Source organism: Equus caballus, chromosome 8 (assembly GCF_041296265.1).
Source record: "Equus caballus isolate H_3958 breed thoroughbred chromosome 8, TB-T2T, whole genome shotgun sequence".
Taxonomy (NCBI): Eukaryota; Metazoa; Chordata; class Mammalia; order Perissodactyla; family Equidae; genus Equus; species Equus caballus.
The window spans coordinates 1,451,535-1,470,199 of NC_091691.1; the positions used below are offsets into that span (position 1 = coordinate 1,451,535).

At 50.3% G+C, this 18,665-nt stretch overlaps 1 protein-coding gene across 1 annotated transcript; it reads left to right on the plus strand.

Moving 5' to 3' along the window:
- The first annotated feature begins 765 nt into the window (after positions 1-765).
- On the plus strand, positions 766-18,253 carry ZNF74 (zinc finger protein 74). The gene is made up of 5 exons (XM_005612337.4): positions 766-1,238; positions 1,639-1,724; positions 11,412-11,532; positions 11,984-12,079; positions 13,126-18,253. The coding sequence occupies exons 1-5, from the start codon at positions 1,205-1,207 to the stop codon at positions 14,832-14,834; spliced, it is 2,046 nt and encodes a 681-aa protein (XP_005612394.1). The 5' UTR covers positions 766-1,204; the 3' UTR covers positions 14,835-18,253.
- The last annotated feature ends 412 nt before the right edge of the window (positions 18,254-18,665 follow it).

The window sequence follows — 18,665 nt, forward strand, 5'->3', positions numbered from 1 at the left end:
GTGAGAGTCAAGTGACAGTCAAGTAGAAATCCGGTAATTAACTTCGGTTCTGGAGTTACTCAACCTAGCTCCACCTCCTTCTGACTGTGTGACCTGGACCAAGTTACTCTATCTCTCTGCGCCCCAGATTCCTCATCTAGAAAACGAGGGTAATAGTTACCAAACCTTACTGGGCTATTGTGAGCATTCTGCCAGAATAAATATGTCAAACCCTTGGAAACGTGCCTGGCATGCCATCAGTGCTCAGTAAATATTAATTGTTATTGGCGTCATCACTGTGTTAATGTTAGAGTGCTGTGTCAAAGCTGGGCCACCATCCAGACCCTCCTTCTCGAGTTCCTGGGGCCTGACAGCGGGGCTGGAGCTCTCCCTCCGCGGGGGTCCCAGGTGCCAACCCACCACTCCCAGCATCCCCAGGGCCAGAGGCGTGAGCCTTTCCTGCAAAGATGGATGGCACACCTGACACCACCGGGAGACACACACACAGCGGCCCAGCACGAGGATGGATACAAACGCACACGCACACGCACATGCGCACACACACACAAACGCAGTTAGATTTTGAGATACTTCTGCAGCAAGGGGTGGAGTCTGGAGAGAGCGGCGCCACACGGTTGCTGGCCCCGGAACCACACTTCCCAGAAGGCTGTGCCACACGCTTGTCCGGGTCGGGTCTTTGCCGGGGCTCCAGACGCCCTCTGGGAAACGGAGTCCGCCGCCAGAGCGGCGCAAAGCTTCCCGGGAGATGTGGTTCGCGTCCGCTCCGCGCAGGCGCACTCTCGCGTGGCGGCCGCAGAGGTGCTCCTTTGTGGCGATCGGTGTCGTTTTGTGGGAGGCTGGTCTGCTCGCTCGCGCAGCCGTCCGACGGTCGGTCGGTGTGTCGGTTCGCCCGGGGCCTGTCTGCGGGCCTTCTCCGCGCCCTCCCGCTCCGGGCAGCTGAGCCCGGCCCGCCCCGGCCCCGCGCGCGTCCCCTGGCGGAGTGTGGGGCGGCTGCGTGGGGCGCGGGGGATGCGGCGCGAGCGCAGCCTGGGGCCGGGGACGCCTGCCGAGCCTGCCTGACCCCGACCGCAGGGGGCGCAGGGGGCTCCCCTGCAGGCTGCTGTCCCTGAGCCCCAGGAGCAGCACCCGCTCCTCTGGGCCTGGCCTGGGGCCCGGGAGGCTGCAGAGGTGCCCACGCCTCCAGGGAACGCTGCCGAGGGGCGCCATGGAGACCCCTGCCTCGAAACCCCGGGAGACAGGTACAGTTGGCTCTTTTAGTCAGTGGGGCTGTGGATTTGCACTTGAGACTGACACTCAGAGAGGTGAGGCTCGTTTCTCCGAAGCACCCAGCAGAATCGGGCCTCCTGCCTCTTCCCCGTGCACAGATCCCCGTGTTCCCACTGTCTCAGGCATGCTGAAAAGAGGAAGGGAATGGCAGTGTTCTTCCTCCTTAATTGGAGTGTCTGAGACATGGAGTGGCAGAATTAAGCCCTGATGCTGTTTCAGAATGTGCCAGATAATGGAGCTCCCTCCCGAACCCACCTGCGGGCCGTTCCTGGCTCCTCACTGATTCTCCCCCGCGCCCGGGGTGGGGTGGGCTTTGGCTAGGCTGGTGGCTATGGGCAGACCAGCCCTGCGTCACTCATTTCTCCTTCCCAGCTCTGTCCTCTCAGGACCGTGCTCTTGCCCTCAAAGAGAATCCAGAGGATACACTGGGTCAGGGTCTCCTGGAAGCCAGGTCCGAGGTGAGTGGCTGTTGTTTCTTTCTTTTGGCCATGTCCTTTGTGAAGAGGTTTGGGACCTTCCTTCCCCTGCCCAGGATCTTCAGTCACCCAGACACTACCTCCCCCCCACCCCCGCCACCGGGGAGCCTTCTGTCCTGTCCTCAGGAAGCTCTGGGCGAGGGGACAGCCCTGGTTGAAAAGTCCGGGTGGCGCCCCATGTGTGCTGTCAGGATGAATGTCCCTTCCAGCCTGATTCAGTCCAACAGGGTGGGTCAGCTTCCCGGGACCTGAATGCCCAGCGTCGTACCAGGAGCTCCGAAGACCGGTTTTAGAGAAACCCTCCAAGTAGGTGACAGCTTCCAGAAGATCACTTGCTCGTCTGTACATGCAGACCCAGGGGATGTTTGTGGCAGTTGGTCCTTCTGCTGGGATGGAATCAGGTAGTGGTATGGAGCAGCTGAAGGAGGGGCTGCATGGCAGCGTTGGGGTCAGAGTGATGGTAGAGGGTGCGTCCTTGTGTGCTTTTCCTCTGCACCAGGCTCCTAACATGGGTCTTCATGGAAAAACCTGGTTGTTTAGGAGATCTGAGGGCTCAGCAAGGAATCGGTCCTGGGGCCACTTCTGCAGCTGAGCGGAGCCCGAACCCCTCCTTTTACAGACTTTGGGGTTTGCTCCTCATTTTATTCTACCGCCTAAAACACCCCCACCCATCAGAGTATTTAGAAGGGTACCGTTGATAAGGAAGGTGTGGGGTAGTGAAAAGGTCTGGGGGGTTTAGGCTCCTTTGACTTTTTTAGGATTTTGTGGTTCTCTCTAGCCTCCCACTTGAAAGAGGTCTGATTACAGAAAGGTGGGGATGCTGTAGAACACGTATCGTGAGATGTGCCTCGCTTCCATAATGTTTGAGTTGCTCTGTAGTTCTATAAAACACTCAGGAGACGTGACAGTGAAATGCAATCCATGATCCGTGATAAGTCATAGATCCAAAAAATTCCATCAAAGGAAATTTGGGACAATTGAGGAAATTTGAAAGTAGACTATATCTTAGATAATGTTGTATCAATGTTGAATTTCTTGGGTGTGATAATGGCACTGTGATTGTGTAAGAGAATATCCTTAGGAGCTACAAGCTGAAGAACATAGGGTGAGATACCATGATGTCTGCAACTTATCTTCAAATGGTTCAGCAAAAGTGTGCATGTGTGCACACATGTGACTGACTGCCTCAAAGAGGTGGCACCTTTCTTGTGCACAGGTGTTATTCTTAAGACATCAGTTTCTTAGATCCTTGAGTAACTAGTCCCACTCTCCTGAGCACTTTTCACTCCCAGCAGTCTCACTCACACTCATGGTCAATGATTCCGCTCTCCTGGGACATCCCCCAGGTCTCTTCTGACTTCTCTCCTAGTTTCATTACCACATCTGCATTTGATTCTCCCACACACCCCTGGGCTTTTTGTTTCCCATCTGGCAGAATGAAGACACACCAGATGTGGGCTTCTCCCAGTGGGTTGGGAACACCCCCCCAAAGGGCCTCTACAAGGCTCAGATCCAACCTGTTCTGGCCTGTTAACTCCCCCACACACACTGGAGCCACGTAGCCTCCGATGGCCCCCTCTTGCCAGCACTGCATTCTGATGTCTCTGGAGCTTGATTTCTGCCCGGTTTTTCTCCTTCCCTCTGCCAGTGCTGCCATCATTGTGCTTCATCCCTGTGTGCCTCAGTTATGGGCATGTTCTCAGCACGTGTCCTCACCCCCACCTTGAAATCCAGTGGGTTTTTTGGCATCAGGTTTATTGAGGTATAATTTATATACAATATGGTTCTCCAGTTTTAAGTATAGGATTTGATGAGTTGTGGCAAGTTTACACAGTTGTGTGCCCAGCGCCACAATCATGATATCAAACATTTCCATCACCGAAAAGTTCCCTCATGTACCTTTGCAGTCACTCCTCTCCCCAGGCTCCTTGGCAACCACTATAATTTCACCTTTTTAAGAGTTTCGCATGGAATTACATAGTACGTAGTATTTTGTTTCTGACATTTCTCTTAGCATAATGCTTGAGTTCATCCATGTTATTAGGGGAATCAGTAGTTTGTTCGTTTTTCTTGCTGAGTAATATTCTTTTGCATTAGTTTACAGGGGCCGCCATAGCAAAGTGCCACAGACTAGGTGATTTAAACACAGAGATGCATTGTCTCCCAGTTCTGGAGGCTGGAAGTCCAGGATCAAGGTGTCAGCAGGGTTGGTGTCTTCTGAGGTCTCTCTCCTCGGCTTGTATATGGTGCCTTCTCCCTGTGTCCTCACATGGTCTCCCCTCTGTACATGTCTGTGTCCAAAGTTCCTCTTCTTTCATTAAGGACACCAGTCCTGTTTGATTGGGGCTCACCCTAATGACCTCATCTTACCTTAATCCCCTCTGTAAAGACCCATCTCCAAACACAGTCACATTCTGAGGTGCCAGGAGTTAGGGCTTGAACACATGAAGTTAGAGGATGTAATTCAGCCCATAACACTATTGTATGGCTATTCCACAATTTGTTCCATTCACCAGCTGGTGGACATTTAGGTTGTTTCCAGGTTTTGGCTATTACAGGTAAACCTACTATAAATGTTTGACTACAAATATAGACATGTTAATTTCTCTTGGATAAATGTAAGAGTGGAATTGCTGAGTCTGATAGTAAATATATGTTTTGTTTTATTTTCTGTTTTAAAGAGGAATTCTTTTTAATTTTATTATTTATTTATTTATTATTTGTTTACAGGGAAAGATTCACCCTGAGCTAACATCTGTTGCCAATCTTCCTCTTTTTTTTTTCCTTCCTCCCCAAAGCCCCAGTACATGGTTGTATATTCTAGTTGTAAATCCTTCTAGTTCTTCTTATGTGAGCTGCTACCATAGCATGACAACTGACAAATGGGTGGTGTGGTTCAGCAACCAGAAAACAAACCCAGGCTGCCGAACTTTAACCACTAGGCCATCAGGGCTGGTTCTAAATATATATTTAGTTAACAATTTTATTGATCTTTTCAAAGAGCCATCTTTTGGTTTCATTTTCTTCAGAAAATGAAGATTTCAGATTTTTTCTGTTGCTTTTCTATTTTCTATTTTGTTGATTTGTGACTCTTGATTATTTCCTTCCTTTCCTTTGGTTTCTTTGGTTTCTTTAGGTGTTGATTTGGCACCCTTCTTCTTTCCCCTTTTAGCATTCAATGCTATGAATTTCTCTCTAAGCACTGCCTTAGCTACATCCCATAAATTTTGTTGTGTTGTATTTTCATTTTCATTCAATTCAAAATAGTTTCTAATTTCCTTTGTGGTTTCTTCTCTCAACCATGAGTTATTTAGGAGTGTGTTGTTTAATTTCCAAATATTTGGGGGATTTTTCAGATATCTTTCTATTATGGGTTTCTAATTTAATTCTGTTGTAGTTAGAGACGGAACTTTGTATGATTTGAATTCTTTCAAATTTACTAAGACTTACTTTATTGCCCAGAGTGTGGTTTATCTTGGTAAATGTTCTGTGTGCACTTGAAAAGGATATGTATTCTGCTCTTGTTGACTAGAGTGTTCTGTAAATGTCAGTTAAGTCAAGTTGAATGATATATCCTTACAGATTTTCTGCTTACATGTTCCATTGATTATTGAGAGAGATTATTGTTGAAATCACTAAGCATAATTGTGGATTTTTCTATTTCTCTTTTCAGTTTTATCAGATGTTTCCTTTATGTATTTTGAAGCTCTGTTAGTAGGAACATCTATATTTAGGATTGTTGTGAGCTCTTCATGAATTGATACTGTAATAATGGTCATTTGTAAAGGATCTCTTTCTGACGATGTTCCTCGCTCTGAAATCTTTGTCTGATGTTAATATAGTCATGTCACCCTTCTTTTGATTAGTGTCTGCAGTGTATATAGTTTCCTATTCTTTCACTTTTGATCTATCTTTGTGTTTGTTTTTAAAGTGGGTTTCTGTAGCTGGCATATAGTTGAGTCTTACTTTTTTTTATTCAGTCTGACAATCTCTGATTTTTAATTGGAGTTTGACCATTCACATTTAGTGTAATTATTGATATGGCTGGATTTACACCTGCTATTTTGCTGTTTCTTTTCTATGTATCTTGTGTCTTTTTTGCTTCTGTTTCTCTCTTAATGCCTTCATGTGAGGTAAACAAACACTGTTTTACTATACTCTTGTTTCCTCTGATTCTGTTAACTTGTTTTTCCTTTCAGTTACTTGATTGGATGCTGGAGTGAATTTCCCTTTGTTGAGTGGTGGATCTTTTGGACTTCCGTCAGCCTTTGTGGGGTTTGTTCTGGGATGCAGGGAAGCTGCGTGGTACTGGTGAGGCTTTCAGGGCTAGCTTTCAGGTTGAGCGAAGGTTGGTCCAAATGAGCCTCCAGTCTCAGGCTAATTTTGCCTCGTCGATGAAGCAGTGCCCTTCTGGGGACTTTGCTCAGCACCCTGTACAGCAGAAGGACGTACCACTCTGGCCAGTCAAAACACAAACTGTTCCCAGCACCGTGCGAGTTCTAATGATCATTCTGCTTCCTTCTTTCTGCCGTTTCTCTCCCTGGTTGGAGGTTGTTTCCTCCCGGGCACACACGCCTCAGCCCTCAATCAGTCTCGAGTGGATCCAGAGTTCTGAGTCTGTGCAGCTCCCTCTGCTCTGGCATGCTGCCCTGCAAATTTTAGCCTCCTTGGTCTCCCCAAACCCTGTCCTCTGCGTCCTGCCCCCCTCAGACCGCAGGCCCTGTCTGGGCGCCCACTCCCAGCACTGCAGTCTGGAATTGCTTCCTGCTGGGGAGGAGAGACAGCTGTGAGGCTCGCTTTGTTTGTCTCCCTTCTCTCAGGGCTCTCTGTTCTGTGCTGTCCCTTGTCCAGTGTCTGGAGATGGACGGTTATTTCATACATCTTGCCCAGTTTACTTGTTTGAGGTAAGAGGGCAGATCTGGCCCCTGTTATCCCTGTGTGGCTGGGAGCAGAGCAGGAAGCCCTATTATTATAACAGAACCCTGTTATTGTGCTGCTTCTTGACACCTCTGGACCATGCTCAGAAGCTGTGCGTGTCCCGCCCTCCTGCCTTCCATCTGTCTTGCCTGCTGTGGAATACAAACACCATGACCTTGGGGTAGACATCTTCGTACTCTGGCCACAGCGGCGCCACCCACTGCTCTGACGCCCCTCATCCACTGCGGCCTGCCACACTGCCGGAGCTCCCCAGGCATGCAGTGTCAGAACGCCCCCTAGCCCCGCTCCCCTCCAACCTCAGTTCCTTCTGCTGCCAAGTTCTGTGCCCCTGCCTGCCCTCCTGTGGTCTACCCTTCCTCTCCTGCCTGAGACAGCAGGCTTCCCTGTTAGAGCTCTGTGTGCAGCTGGACGGCTGTTCTCTTCTCAGAGAGCCAGGGACTGGGTCTCCAACCTCTTGGTGTGCCCAGCCAGCGGGGTGGGAGATGGCCACCTGGGGGCTGACAGACACTGGGCCCTTTCCTTGGTATCCAAGACTGGCATACTGTTACCCCATTTCATTCCCTCTTCAACTGGGGGAAGCCTCATCGTTCCCATTGCATGCTACAGCTGGAGAAACTGAGGCTCAAGGAAGCTGGGTGGCTGGGCCATAATGATAAAGCTAATCCCTGCTCTGCTTTGATTTTCCTTCTTCATTGAAAACAACTTTTTTTAAATTTCCAAAAACAATATTTGCTTTGTAACAAGTTACACAGCACAGCCTTTTAATCTCCTTCTTTGCCTGCATGTACGATCTCGTTTCCTTGAGACAAACAGTGTCCTCTGTACTGGTGTTTATCTTCCACCTCTCCCTCCTTGTTCACACAAGCAAACTTGAACATAGACAGACATCAGAGCTTAAACGAGATGGAATCATGCTGTACACATTCTAGTGCTTCCCTTGTTTTGTTGAGACGGAATTCCCGTACCACAGAGTCCACCCTTTTCAGGTATACAGTTCAGTGGTTTAGTGTGTTCACAAGGTGGCACAGCCATCACTATGGTTAATTTTAGACCGTTTTCATCACCCCAAAAAGAAACCCCTGCCCATTAGCAGGCCCGCCTCTTCCCCCTCCCCTCCATCCCTCAGCAACCACGCATCTGCTTTGTGTCTCTGTATTTGCTTGTTCTGGGCATTTCATACAAACGGGATCATTCAATTTGTGGCCTTCTCTGTCTGGCTTCCTTCACTTGGCATGATGTGCACCGTGTTCATGATGTGCACCGTGTTCCTTTGGATAGCTGCGTTCTTCATGGTCTGCCTGGATACCTGTGCCCTAATTTAGCCAGCTGTCCTAAGCCGTGGTGGCCAGTTTGGGTCAGTACAGTGCTGCAAGACCCAACCATGCATTTGCGTCCTTCTGTGCAGGAACTCCTGTGGTTTTGGTGTAAATATCCAAAAGGGTAGAGCCGTTCCTACTCCTGCCACAAGCGCTTCCTCATGGCCGGGCATCAGGTTTTAATTTGTGCTACCCTGATAGGTGAAAAGTATTTATCTTATTTTTGTTTTCCTATGGCTTTTTAAAATTTTTGGTGAACAAGACTGGCCCTGAGCCAGTAACATCTGTTGCCAATCTTCCTCTTCTTTGTTTTTTCTCCTCAAAGCCCCAGTACACAGTTGTATATTGTAGTTGCAGGTCATTCTAGTTCTTCTATGTGGGACGCCACCATAGCATGGCCTGACGAGCGGTGCCATGTCCGCGCCCAGGATCCGAACCAGTGAAACCCCAGGCCTCTGAAGCCGAGCATGCGAACATAACCACTACGCCACCAGGCTGGCCTCTTGTTTTTGTTTTGATTTGCATTTTCCTGACAAAAATTATTCATCTTTTTACAAGTCCATTGGAAATTTGTGTTTCCTCCTCCTTGAATGGCTTTTTCTTGTTTTTAAAATTTTGAAACATTTGAAACAGTAATAACAACCTTCTATGTACCTACTTTGAAAAATTAACAGATGTCCAAATTTTGTCATATTTGCTTTAGACCATTTTAGAAAAACAAAACATTGAGGGTAAAGGCAAAGTGTTTTTTGCGTCCTCCCCTGCCTCCTCCTCTCCTGCCCTCCGCCGTCTGTGAGAGGACCAGAGATGGCGGCACGGCAAACACTGCTGGCACTTCTCACATGGCTGTGACTCACTGAGTCCTCACTGCCATCAGTGGCATTCTTACTGTCAGCATCTCATGTTATAGTCTAGGGAACTGAGCCACCCCCACACACACAGCAGTAAGCAGGAGTGGGGAGTCCACCAGTCACAGGGCTCAGAGCTTGTGCCCATTCGCTGGATGGTGGAACTCGATGCGCATCTGAGTATTCATAAACGCCACACGGTACTATGTGTGTTTCTGGATGGTTCTGTAAAGGGTGCCACACTGGGCTTGGGTCCCTCAACCTGCCTTTGTCCCCACTGCTGTGCTCTTGAGAGCTCCCCATGGGGACAGGTTAGCTAGGCCTGTTCCTTTCACTGCTGCGCAGTTTGTTTCCAATGTTTTCTCAGTCACTCTGGGCTGGGTGGGAATCTCAAAGTGAACAAGGCTCAGGAAAGAGGCTCTCTACTAGAGACGGTAGAATTGCTTGCCAAAGCAGATGTCCCCCGCCACCTGCGCAGCAGCGGAAGGCCATCCGGTTTCCCCATGGACCGGCCCATGCTTGGTGTTTTCAGACTGTAAATGTTTTGCCTCCTGCAATGTGTGAAATGGTCTCTTGCTGCTGTATTTTTCATTTCTGGATGTCTAGTGAGATTGCGCATCTCCCTGTGTGCTCATCAGCTGTTTGCAAGTCTTGTATGAATTATCTGGTTATATCCTATGCCCATTTTTCTCTTTCTTAGTGATTTTTCAATGTTCATGAAGAAAATGTAAACTTCCATGGAGCAAATATCAATCTTGTCCTCATGCTTTCTGGGTTTCCTGTCATGCTGGTGGCCTCTGCCGCCCAGGGATTTACAGAATTGTCTCCCATGAGTCTTTGCGTTTAGCTCCTTGTTCCACCTGGAGCTGGTTTTGTGTGTGGTATGAAGGGTCGTTTCGTCTCTCTTACTGTTTCGTGTTGACGTTTGTCTCAGTCAGCTCAGGGCCACCATAACAAATTACCACAGACTCGGGGGCTTAAATGACAGAAAATTATTTTCTCACAGCTCTGGAAGGTGGAAGGCCAAGATCAGGTGCCAGCGGGATCCATCCCTGGTGAGGGCTCTCCTGCCAGCCTGCAGATGGCCGCTTTCCCCGTCCTCACATGGCCTTTCCCGCGGGGGTGCAGTGGGGAGAGAGCGCCACCGTCCTCATCTCGGAAGAACGCCAGTTCTGTCGGATTAGGGTCCACCCTTAGGACCTCGTGTAACTTCAGCTACCTCCTCCAGACCCCATTGCCAAGTGCAGTCACACTGGGGGTCAGGGCTTCAACATCTGAATTGCTGGGGCCACGGTTCAGTCTGCAGCAATGTTGAGAACAGTCTAAAAGTATCAGCCACTTTTAAAACGAAAGGTCAAAGCTCCAGTGAGCCCAGAGGGCGTCCCCGCTTTTCCCTACTCCCTGGCAGGCTCCTGGTAGGAGGAGGCTTCATCTCCAGGCGTGACGGTCTGCACCCCCTGCCTGACTCTGGGCGCTGATGTGGATCCAGGGCTTCCGGAGAACCAGCTGGTCCCTGGGAGCTTGGCCCCACACCAGTCACTCCCCAGTGAACCCTTATGAGGTGGGAACCAGGCCTCCCTCTGTCGGCGGCTGCTTCATTCTTGTGTCGAAGTTAGCGCTCTCTAGAGTTCGGGCCAGGCTCCCCTGGCATCCTGGAAGAGAGAGCAGTTAGTCAGCAGCTGCTTAGAAAACAGCCTGCTCACCCTTGCCGCCTGAGGTCGGAGCCCTGACGAGTCCTGAGAGCTTATTTGCTGGCAAGTAGGGATCCAGAGTGGGGCTGGAGCGTGACAAGCATGGGGACCTCAGGGCGGCAGCCTGGAGGCACCAGAGCAGGTGGGGAGCCCTGGCCAGCCGGCAGAAGAGCCTGAGGTTCAAGAACAGGTGGAGTCATTTGGGGCTTTCATGCTACTTGGAACTGGGGTGACTGAGGGTGCAGGAGCTTACCCCACAATCAGTGACTGGCGTTGGGGGAGGGAGGGGACAGGACACGGGTGGGATGGGCTGGGACGCGGGCCCAGGGAAGGCAAGGGAGCAGGGGGTCCAACGGGAAGGAGTAGGGGACAGGCAGGCAGGACTGGAGCAGCTCCCTTGGTCAGAGGACATGTTGATAAGTGCAGGGTCTCCTTCCTTAGGGGTAATAATGGCTTCCTGCCTGGGCTTGAGTCCTTTCGCAGTGGTGAAATTTGATAGGGTTTCTCAGTTCTTTGTATTATTCTTTCAAGTTCTATAAGTTTGACATTCTTGACCCCAGGAAACATGGCATCTTACCCAGAACCTATTACAGCAGCCTGCATGCCTGCCACACCACCCACACATGGGCTGCCCACTTAGCTGGACCCTCCTGGTCCAGAAGGCTGGGGTCCGCATGGCGCTTCCCCGCCCAGTTGTGGTATGTACGTTGGGGCTGTATGACAGATGGCATCTACAGCACAGCCTTCCACGCTCTGGAGGTCACCGAGGTTAACCCTTTACTCCTAAGGTCTCAGTCAATGCGTGGCTCCCTTGGAACCATGAACAGTCTGAATCACTCTTGTCCTGGGTGAATGAGAACGCACATGTCATTCCAGGTCACTTTCAAGGATGTGGCCGTGAACTTCACCCAGGAGGAGTGGGGCCAGCTGGATTCCCCTCAGAGGGCCCTCTACCGAGATGTGATGCTGGAGAACTACCAGAACCTTCTTTCCCTGGGTAAGTCAGCTCCCCAAGGCTCAGAGTCTGCAGTCTGGGCACTCTGCCATGCTGCGGGTATTGCTGAGCCTCCCTTCACCAACCACCCTGGGGCCGGGCTCTGCAGGATGCTGGGGTTGTGATCTCTACCCCCACGCTCTCGTGGCGGGGCTCAGCCATGCCACCTGCATCCTTGTCTGGAGGTGTGGCTGGCTCCAAGGTGGGGCCCGGAGGGGGTCCTGGAAGCCCATCTTACCCCGGAGCTTTCCAAAGGAGCTAGAAGGGGACGTCGGTCCCCGTGGGGTCCTCAGAGTACATGTCCCAGTTTGAGTTCTGAGTCTGAGATCCCGTCCCTGGGGACGGCACACACCTCTCAGTGCTGGCCAGTGCTGTTCCTGGGGCTGTTTGTGCTGTCGGCCGGTTCTGGAAAGCCACAGGACACAGAGCTGCACCACTTCCTCCCCATGAGCAGGGCCTCCGGTCTGCAAGCCAGACGTTATCTCCCACCTGGAACGAGGCGAGGAGCCGTGGCAGGTACCCGGAGAAGTCCCTGGAGCAGCTCGTCCAGGTGAGCAGGGGACACGGGAAGGATGTAGAGCCCCCACTTCCCAGGCCCCCTTCCCATGGCCCTTTGCGGCCCTCCCATCGTGGCTCTGCTTTCTTTCTACAGTCCACTGCCCTGGCTCCATGTGCACCTGCTCAGTGCCCTTTCTAGTACCTTCCCTTGTCTCCTGCCTTCAACACACACATTGAGCACCACCTGTGTGCCAGGAACTGCTGGGAATACAGCAGTGAACGAAGGCAAAGCTGTCTGCCTTGTGTTGGTGGGAGGCAGAAGTGACACCTGTGTGCGTGGAAACACTCAGCAAAGGGCCATTGTTCACTGGAGCCCAGAGAAATGAGGCAGAGCAGGGGTGGGGAGTGTTTGTGGACCTGGAGTCAGGGCTTCACTCACTGAGAAGGCAGTGTCAGCCTGGGGACTGGCAGAGACAGGGAGACGGTTCGCTGTCCTCCCCAGTTCACGGAGGTGGCTCTGGGAGCTGCCTGGGAACGCCTCTGAGGAAGATGTTCCCAGAACAGAGCTGGCAGGAGGATTCTTCAGCTTTTGAAGAGACGTGTGCATCTCAGGGACAGAGAGTGCCATGACCGTCTCGAGTGCTCTGAAGGAAATGCTGAGGAGAGAGGTGGGGAGAGCTTTCCCTTCTGGCACCACGGGAGATGGAAACTTTATTGTTTTTGGACTTGAATTTACCCTGTGTTCACACCCAGTGCCTCCCAGATCCTGACACACTGTCACTCAGTAGACATCTCTGTGGGACATTTGTATCTGCCTGCCAGGCCTGTGCACTCTGCTCCTTTCCCAGCCACCTGGCTCTTTTCGAAATTCCCTTGGCTTCTCCGGTGGCTCTTGTCCCTGTTTCTTGTCCCTGCTCTTCCTTCCTCCTTGCTGGCCTGTCTCATCCTGGGTGTGCACCTCTTGGCTCTCTGCCTTCGAGCTCTCCGACTCTGTTGGGCACTGCTGTCTCTCCTGTGCTTATCTGCATCCCCGGGTCAGATTGCAAATCTGAGTTCCAGTGTCTGCTCACAGGAAATCGCATTTTCCATTTCTTACAGAACAGGAGCCTGGGTCTGAGACGGAGGAGTCTTCTCCACAGCAGGGCATTTACAGAGAAGAGCCATCTCAGGAGCTGATCAGGGAGCAGCTGGCGGGGTCCAGTCTCCACAGCCCCAGTCTGGGTGACGGGCGGGCCTTGGAGGGCCTGGCGGCTGCTGTGTCAAGACACAAAGCTGTGCTCTGGAGGCGAGCACCCACCAGCCTTGGGGACATTTCCACAGAGGGGCGCTGGCAGGGACATGAGACGTCTGAGAAGGATTCTCCCCTCAGGTGCACACTCTTTGCCCTGCAGAGCATTCCTACGGAAGCAGACTCTCCTGACAGGCATGTCGAGAATTTCCAGTCCAGTGAGGCTATAACCCAGCACCAGAGAATGTGCACAGGGAGAAACTCTTGCAAGTCCAGTGAGCAGAGAAGACAACCATCTGCAAACAGGCAGCAGGGTGCTGGCACCAGGGAGGGTCTTTTTGTATGCAGCGAATGTGGGAAAGCCTTCCACCAGAGCTCCTCCCTCACCCTCCACCGGCGCTGGCATGCACGGGAGAAAGCCTACAAGTGTAACGAGTGTGGCAAGGCCTTCACGTGGAGCACCAACCTCATCGAGCACCAGAGGATCCACACGGGGGAGAAACCCTTCTTCTGTGGCGAGTGTGGGAAAGCCTTCAGCTGTCACTCGTCACTGAACGTGCATCATAGGATTCACACGGGCGAGAGGCCCTACAAGTGCAGTGCCTGTGAGAAGGCCTTCAGCTGCAGCTCGCTGCTTAACATGCACCTCAGGGTCCACACTGGGGAGAAGCCCTATAAGTGTGGCGAATGTGGGAAGGCCTTCAACCAGAGGACGCACCTGACGCGGCACCACAGGATCCACACGGGAGAGAAGCCTTACAAGTGTGACGACTGCGGGAAGGCCTTCACTTGCCACTCGTCCCTGACCGTGCACGAGAAAATCCACAATGGAGACAAGCCTTTTAAATGCAGTGACTGTGGGAAGGCCTTCAACAACCGCTCCCGCCTCACCCTGCACCAGAGGACCCACACCGGGGAGAAGCCCTTCAAGTGCACTGACTGCGGGAAGGGCTTCAGCTGCCACTCCTACCTCGTCGTGCACCAGCGGATCCACAGCGGGGAGAAGCCCTTCAAGTGCAACGAATGTGGGAAGGCCTTCAGCTCCCACTCCTACCTCATCGTGCACCAGCGGATCCACACCGGGGAGAAGCCCTTCGACTGCAGCAGATGCTGGAAGGCCTTCAGCTGCCACTCCTCCCTCATCGTGCACCAGCGGATCCACACCGGGGAGAAGCCCTACAAGTGCAGCGAGTGCGGCAAAGCCTTCAGCCAGAACCACTGTCTCATTAAGCATCAGAAAGTCCATTCCGGGGAGAAGCCGTTGAAGTGTAACGAGTGTGGCGAAGTGTTCACCTGGAGTGCCCACCTCACCGAGCACCAGCGAGCGCACAGCGAGGAGAAACCCTTCACCCTCCAGCTCAACAAGCACCTGCTGAGCACCTACTTCGTGCCTGGTGGCCTGCTGGGCGCAGGTGGCACGAGTGTGAGTGGTGGGGACCCCATAGATGCACTGGGCGCAGAGGGCACAGGCGTGAGTGGCAGGGACCCCATAGATGCACTGGATGTGGCAAAGCTCCTGTGTGTGGTTCAGCCCTCGGTCAGCAGGAATTTCCCCCTGGGCAGCAAACCTGGAAATTGACCTGGTACGCTTGTCATCATCATGGTAGCCAGCCTTGTCCCCACCCAGGGTGAGCAGGGAAAGCACAGGGGCTCACATGTGCGGGCCACCCGTCCCTCTAGATGCTTGCGACTTGCCTTCCAGCCCGCGTGCAGATCTCCCTCCTGCTGGGACACCTCTTCTGGAGGTCGTCACCCCCCAGGAAGGGCGACACTGGAAGCCAGGAGAGTTGAGGGCCGTTTGAGGATGTCCTGTCGTCCTATTTTCCTTGATGGGGTCGGAAGTCACTGACAAGGCGATAGATCTTTCCTGCGGATACAAAGAAGCTATGTCAATTGTTGTGGCCTCAGATAGGCTCCTGGCGTGATTTCAATCAGGAATTCCTCTGTAAACTGTAATGTTTAGAATAATAATAATAAAAAATACCCCAGAAGAATTATGAACAGTATTACTTCCAAGGGAACGTTACTCTGTTCCAGGAGGGGAGAATAATCTTAGATGGTGGGGTTTTGGGAAGATGTGTCTAGAAGCGTGCCTTGACCCCAGGCCAGTGAGGCTGCCCTGTGGGGCCTCTCCATACCCCACTGAGCTCAGCTCACAGCTCAGCTCCACGGGAGGAGCTGCTCCACGCAGACCCAGCCCCTGCTCTCTGCAGAGATGGAAAGCCCTGTTCAGCCGGGAGTGGTGGTGTTTCCACACAGCTGGGAGCAAGTATAAGCTGCTTCCTGAGTGACAGTACTTTACATTTGTATAGATGCTATAGTTTATGAAGTGCTTTTAGTATGCTTTTTAAAATTATGGAGACAAAATACCACATTTCAGAAAATGTGGATTTAAGGAAAGAATATGCCCTTAATTCTTAATAAAACTGCATTTCGCACTTTGATACATTCCCTTCTGCTTTTTTCATATTGCATTTTTACATTACTTTAAACATAGTGTATATATCCTTTTTATCTTTTTTCCCCCACTTAGCTGCATAGCAGAACTTTTTCCCAAGTAACTGCACTGTCTTTGGAGTTATAGTTCTAGATGGAGGCATAGTATTCCATTAGATATTCTTTTGTTGGAATATGCTGAAGTTGTTTCCGTGTTTTCACTATTGTAAATCATTCTTCATAGAACGTCTTTTTGCATTATACATCTTTAGTGTTTTCTTAGAGTAGATTTCTAGAAGTGAAAATTTTGAGAGAAAGGAAATGAGCAGCTTACGGAATCATTTGAGTATGTTTTTGGTCGGGTGATAACAAAGTAATACCATTTCATTGCAAAGAAGCCAATTGGGGGGCTTGCCCCGTGGCCAAGTGGTTAAGTTCGCCTGCCCCGCTGCAGGCAGCCCAGTGTTTTGTTGGTTTGAATCCTGGGCGCGGACATGGCACTGCTCATCAAGCCACGCTGAGGCAGCGTCCCTCATGCCACAACTAGAAGGACCCACAACAAAGAATATACAACTATGTACTGGGGGGCTTTGGGGAGAAAAAGGAAAAAAAAAATAAAATCTTTAAAAAAAAAAGAAGCCAATTGGCAGTTCTCGTCAGGTAGGAACACCCGTGCACATCCATGTCCTGGGGAGGCGCTAGTCAGAGCCAGGTCCACACAGTCCTTGTTGAGGGCACGGTGATGACACAGTGACATTCCTGGGCACCTGCCGCTCCAGTCTTTTCCTCTGCAGTGTCCATGAGCTGGCCTGGCAGGATGTGGGCCCCAGGGCTCTTCCTCTATGACAAACAGGAAAAGTTCTGTTTTACAACTGTGTTGGTAAAAGACAAATATGATCTAGGCTTGATTCGCTGTTATCATATTCATTTTTCTTATTTGAAAAGAAATTCAAATGGAAACCTCTCTGTGGGCCCGACACACCTGCCGTCTGCCCTGTGATGCCCTGGCTAACGGTGGCACCTGGTGCTTCCCGCGCACCTCTGCCGACTGACGGGGGCGACCAGCAGAAGTGGTTTTATTGTGGGTCTTTATTCTTGCAAATTATTTGAATGTGCCCTTTGCCCTTCTTTCCTTTGGAGTCTTGATGTTTTATTTACATATAAACTTTTTTTTTTCTGATTATATGAGTAGTATGTGTATATCAAAGAAATTTGAAAAAAAATCAGAAAATTATAACAATAAGAAGGACCCTAAGTATCAGTTCATGGGTCATGACCTGGAGATGGGTTTTCTTCTGGGTTATTCTATGCACATACACATGTGCTTTTTCTCTTAAAACAAAACTGGATTCATACTCTGCATGTCATTTTTGTTGTTTTCCATGTAACATTTTATGATGAGCATTTTCCGTGTTATAAAATATTTTTCAAGAACATTGGTGACATCATCTTATCTGCTCCTTTACTGTTGCACATCAAGATTATGCCTGTAAAGGATTCTGGAGCACAAAGCTGGGGACCCGTCTGTGATTGTTTCCTGAGTACATGCTGAGACGTGCCGTGAGCGGTCGCAGGCCAGGAGTGCGGCGAAGCTGCCGGGGACCCCAGGTCACACCCGGCGCCATGCTGCTCGCTTCCCTGCCCCCCATGTCCAGCGCTCGGCAGCGTCTCCTCACTTGTTCTATTTACCATTTTCATACATTGGGAATGTTATTGGTTCAGATTTTTTTACCTTTCTTTTACATACGCACACCCCCCCCCCCCCCCCCCCCCCACACCGCCTTGGCGCACTCATGTTCTCTTTGTTAATGTGTTTTTAATGTACAGAGGTTTTCAAATTCTGTGTAATTAGGTCTGTTCCATTTTATGTTTCCCCTTTTCTTTATGTTTCGCCCTTGGAAAGCCCCTTCCTTAAGTCCTGTTTTGGTTCCATATTTTACATTTAACTCTGAAGTCCCTCTAGTTGGGATGTGAAATCCAGGGTCCCTGCATCATGCTTGAATTGCATTCCTCAGTGTTCTGCAGACCTGGCTTTTTGTAATTTGCTTTAATATATGGTAGGACCAGAACGACATTTTTAGTAGGTTTTTTTAAAGGTTGTTTGCTTTTTCCATCTATTCTTCCAGGTAACCCAGGATTCATTTTCTTGGAACTCAACCTCTTCATGCCCCTGCATATCTCATTGGCATTTTGATTATAATTTGCTAGTTTGTGAAGAATTAATAGAGTTCTATACAATATCAAGGCCTCACATCAAAGAGTGCAGTTGACAACGGTTCATTCAGGTCTGCCTCTAACCATCAGAAACGTTTTACAGTTTTCCTCATATATGCTCTTAAATTTATTAAGTTCATTCTAATTTTGTGGGGTTGTAAATCAGGTCTTTCTGTTATAAAATATTTAGAACAACTATTGATCGTATTTATCTTTTTGTATATTTATCTTATACCTAGCAACTTTACTGAGTTATTGTGAGACAGTCTAACAGTTTCTCAGTCTATTGGGTTTTCTAGGTGAACAGTCATATCACTTGGAAATAAAAGTTTGCCTCACCTTTTCTTATGGATAGCCTTTTATTTCTTATTAAGACCCACATCGGTTCGCACTTCCAGAGCAGCACTCCGCATTGGGCCGTTAGTCATCTATGGCAGACTCTGTTTGAGGTGGGGGACCAATGTGTGTCCACCTCAAAACACTTTGCCCTCTAAGACTGTTTGTAGCCGGGGTGGCCGCACAGCCCAGCCCTGACTGAGGAGGCTCACATGGAAGTCTGCTAGAGATCTGAGGAAAGTCTGCTCTCCTGATAGGACTGCTCCTTCTTCCTCCCATGCCCCTTCCTGCCTGGAACTTGGATGCAGTGCCTGGAGATATAGCTTTCTTGCACCCACGAGACAATTGAGGACAAAATCCACACATAGTGGAATGGCAAAATAGAAGGATCCTAGGCCTTGGATGAAAGTTTTGAGCAGCTGTT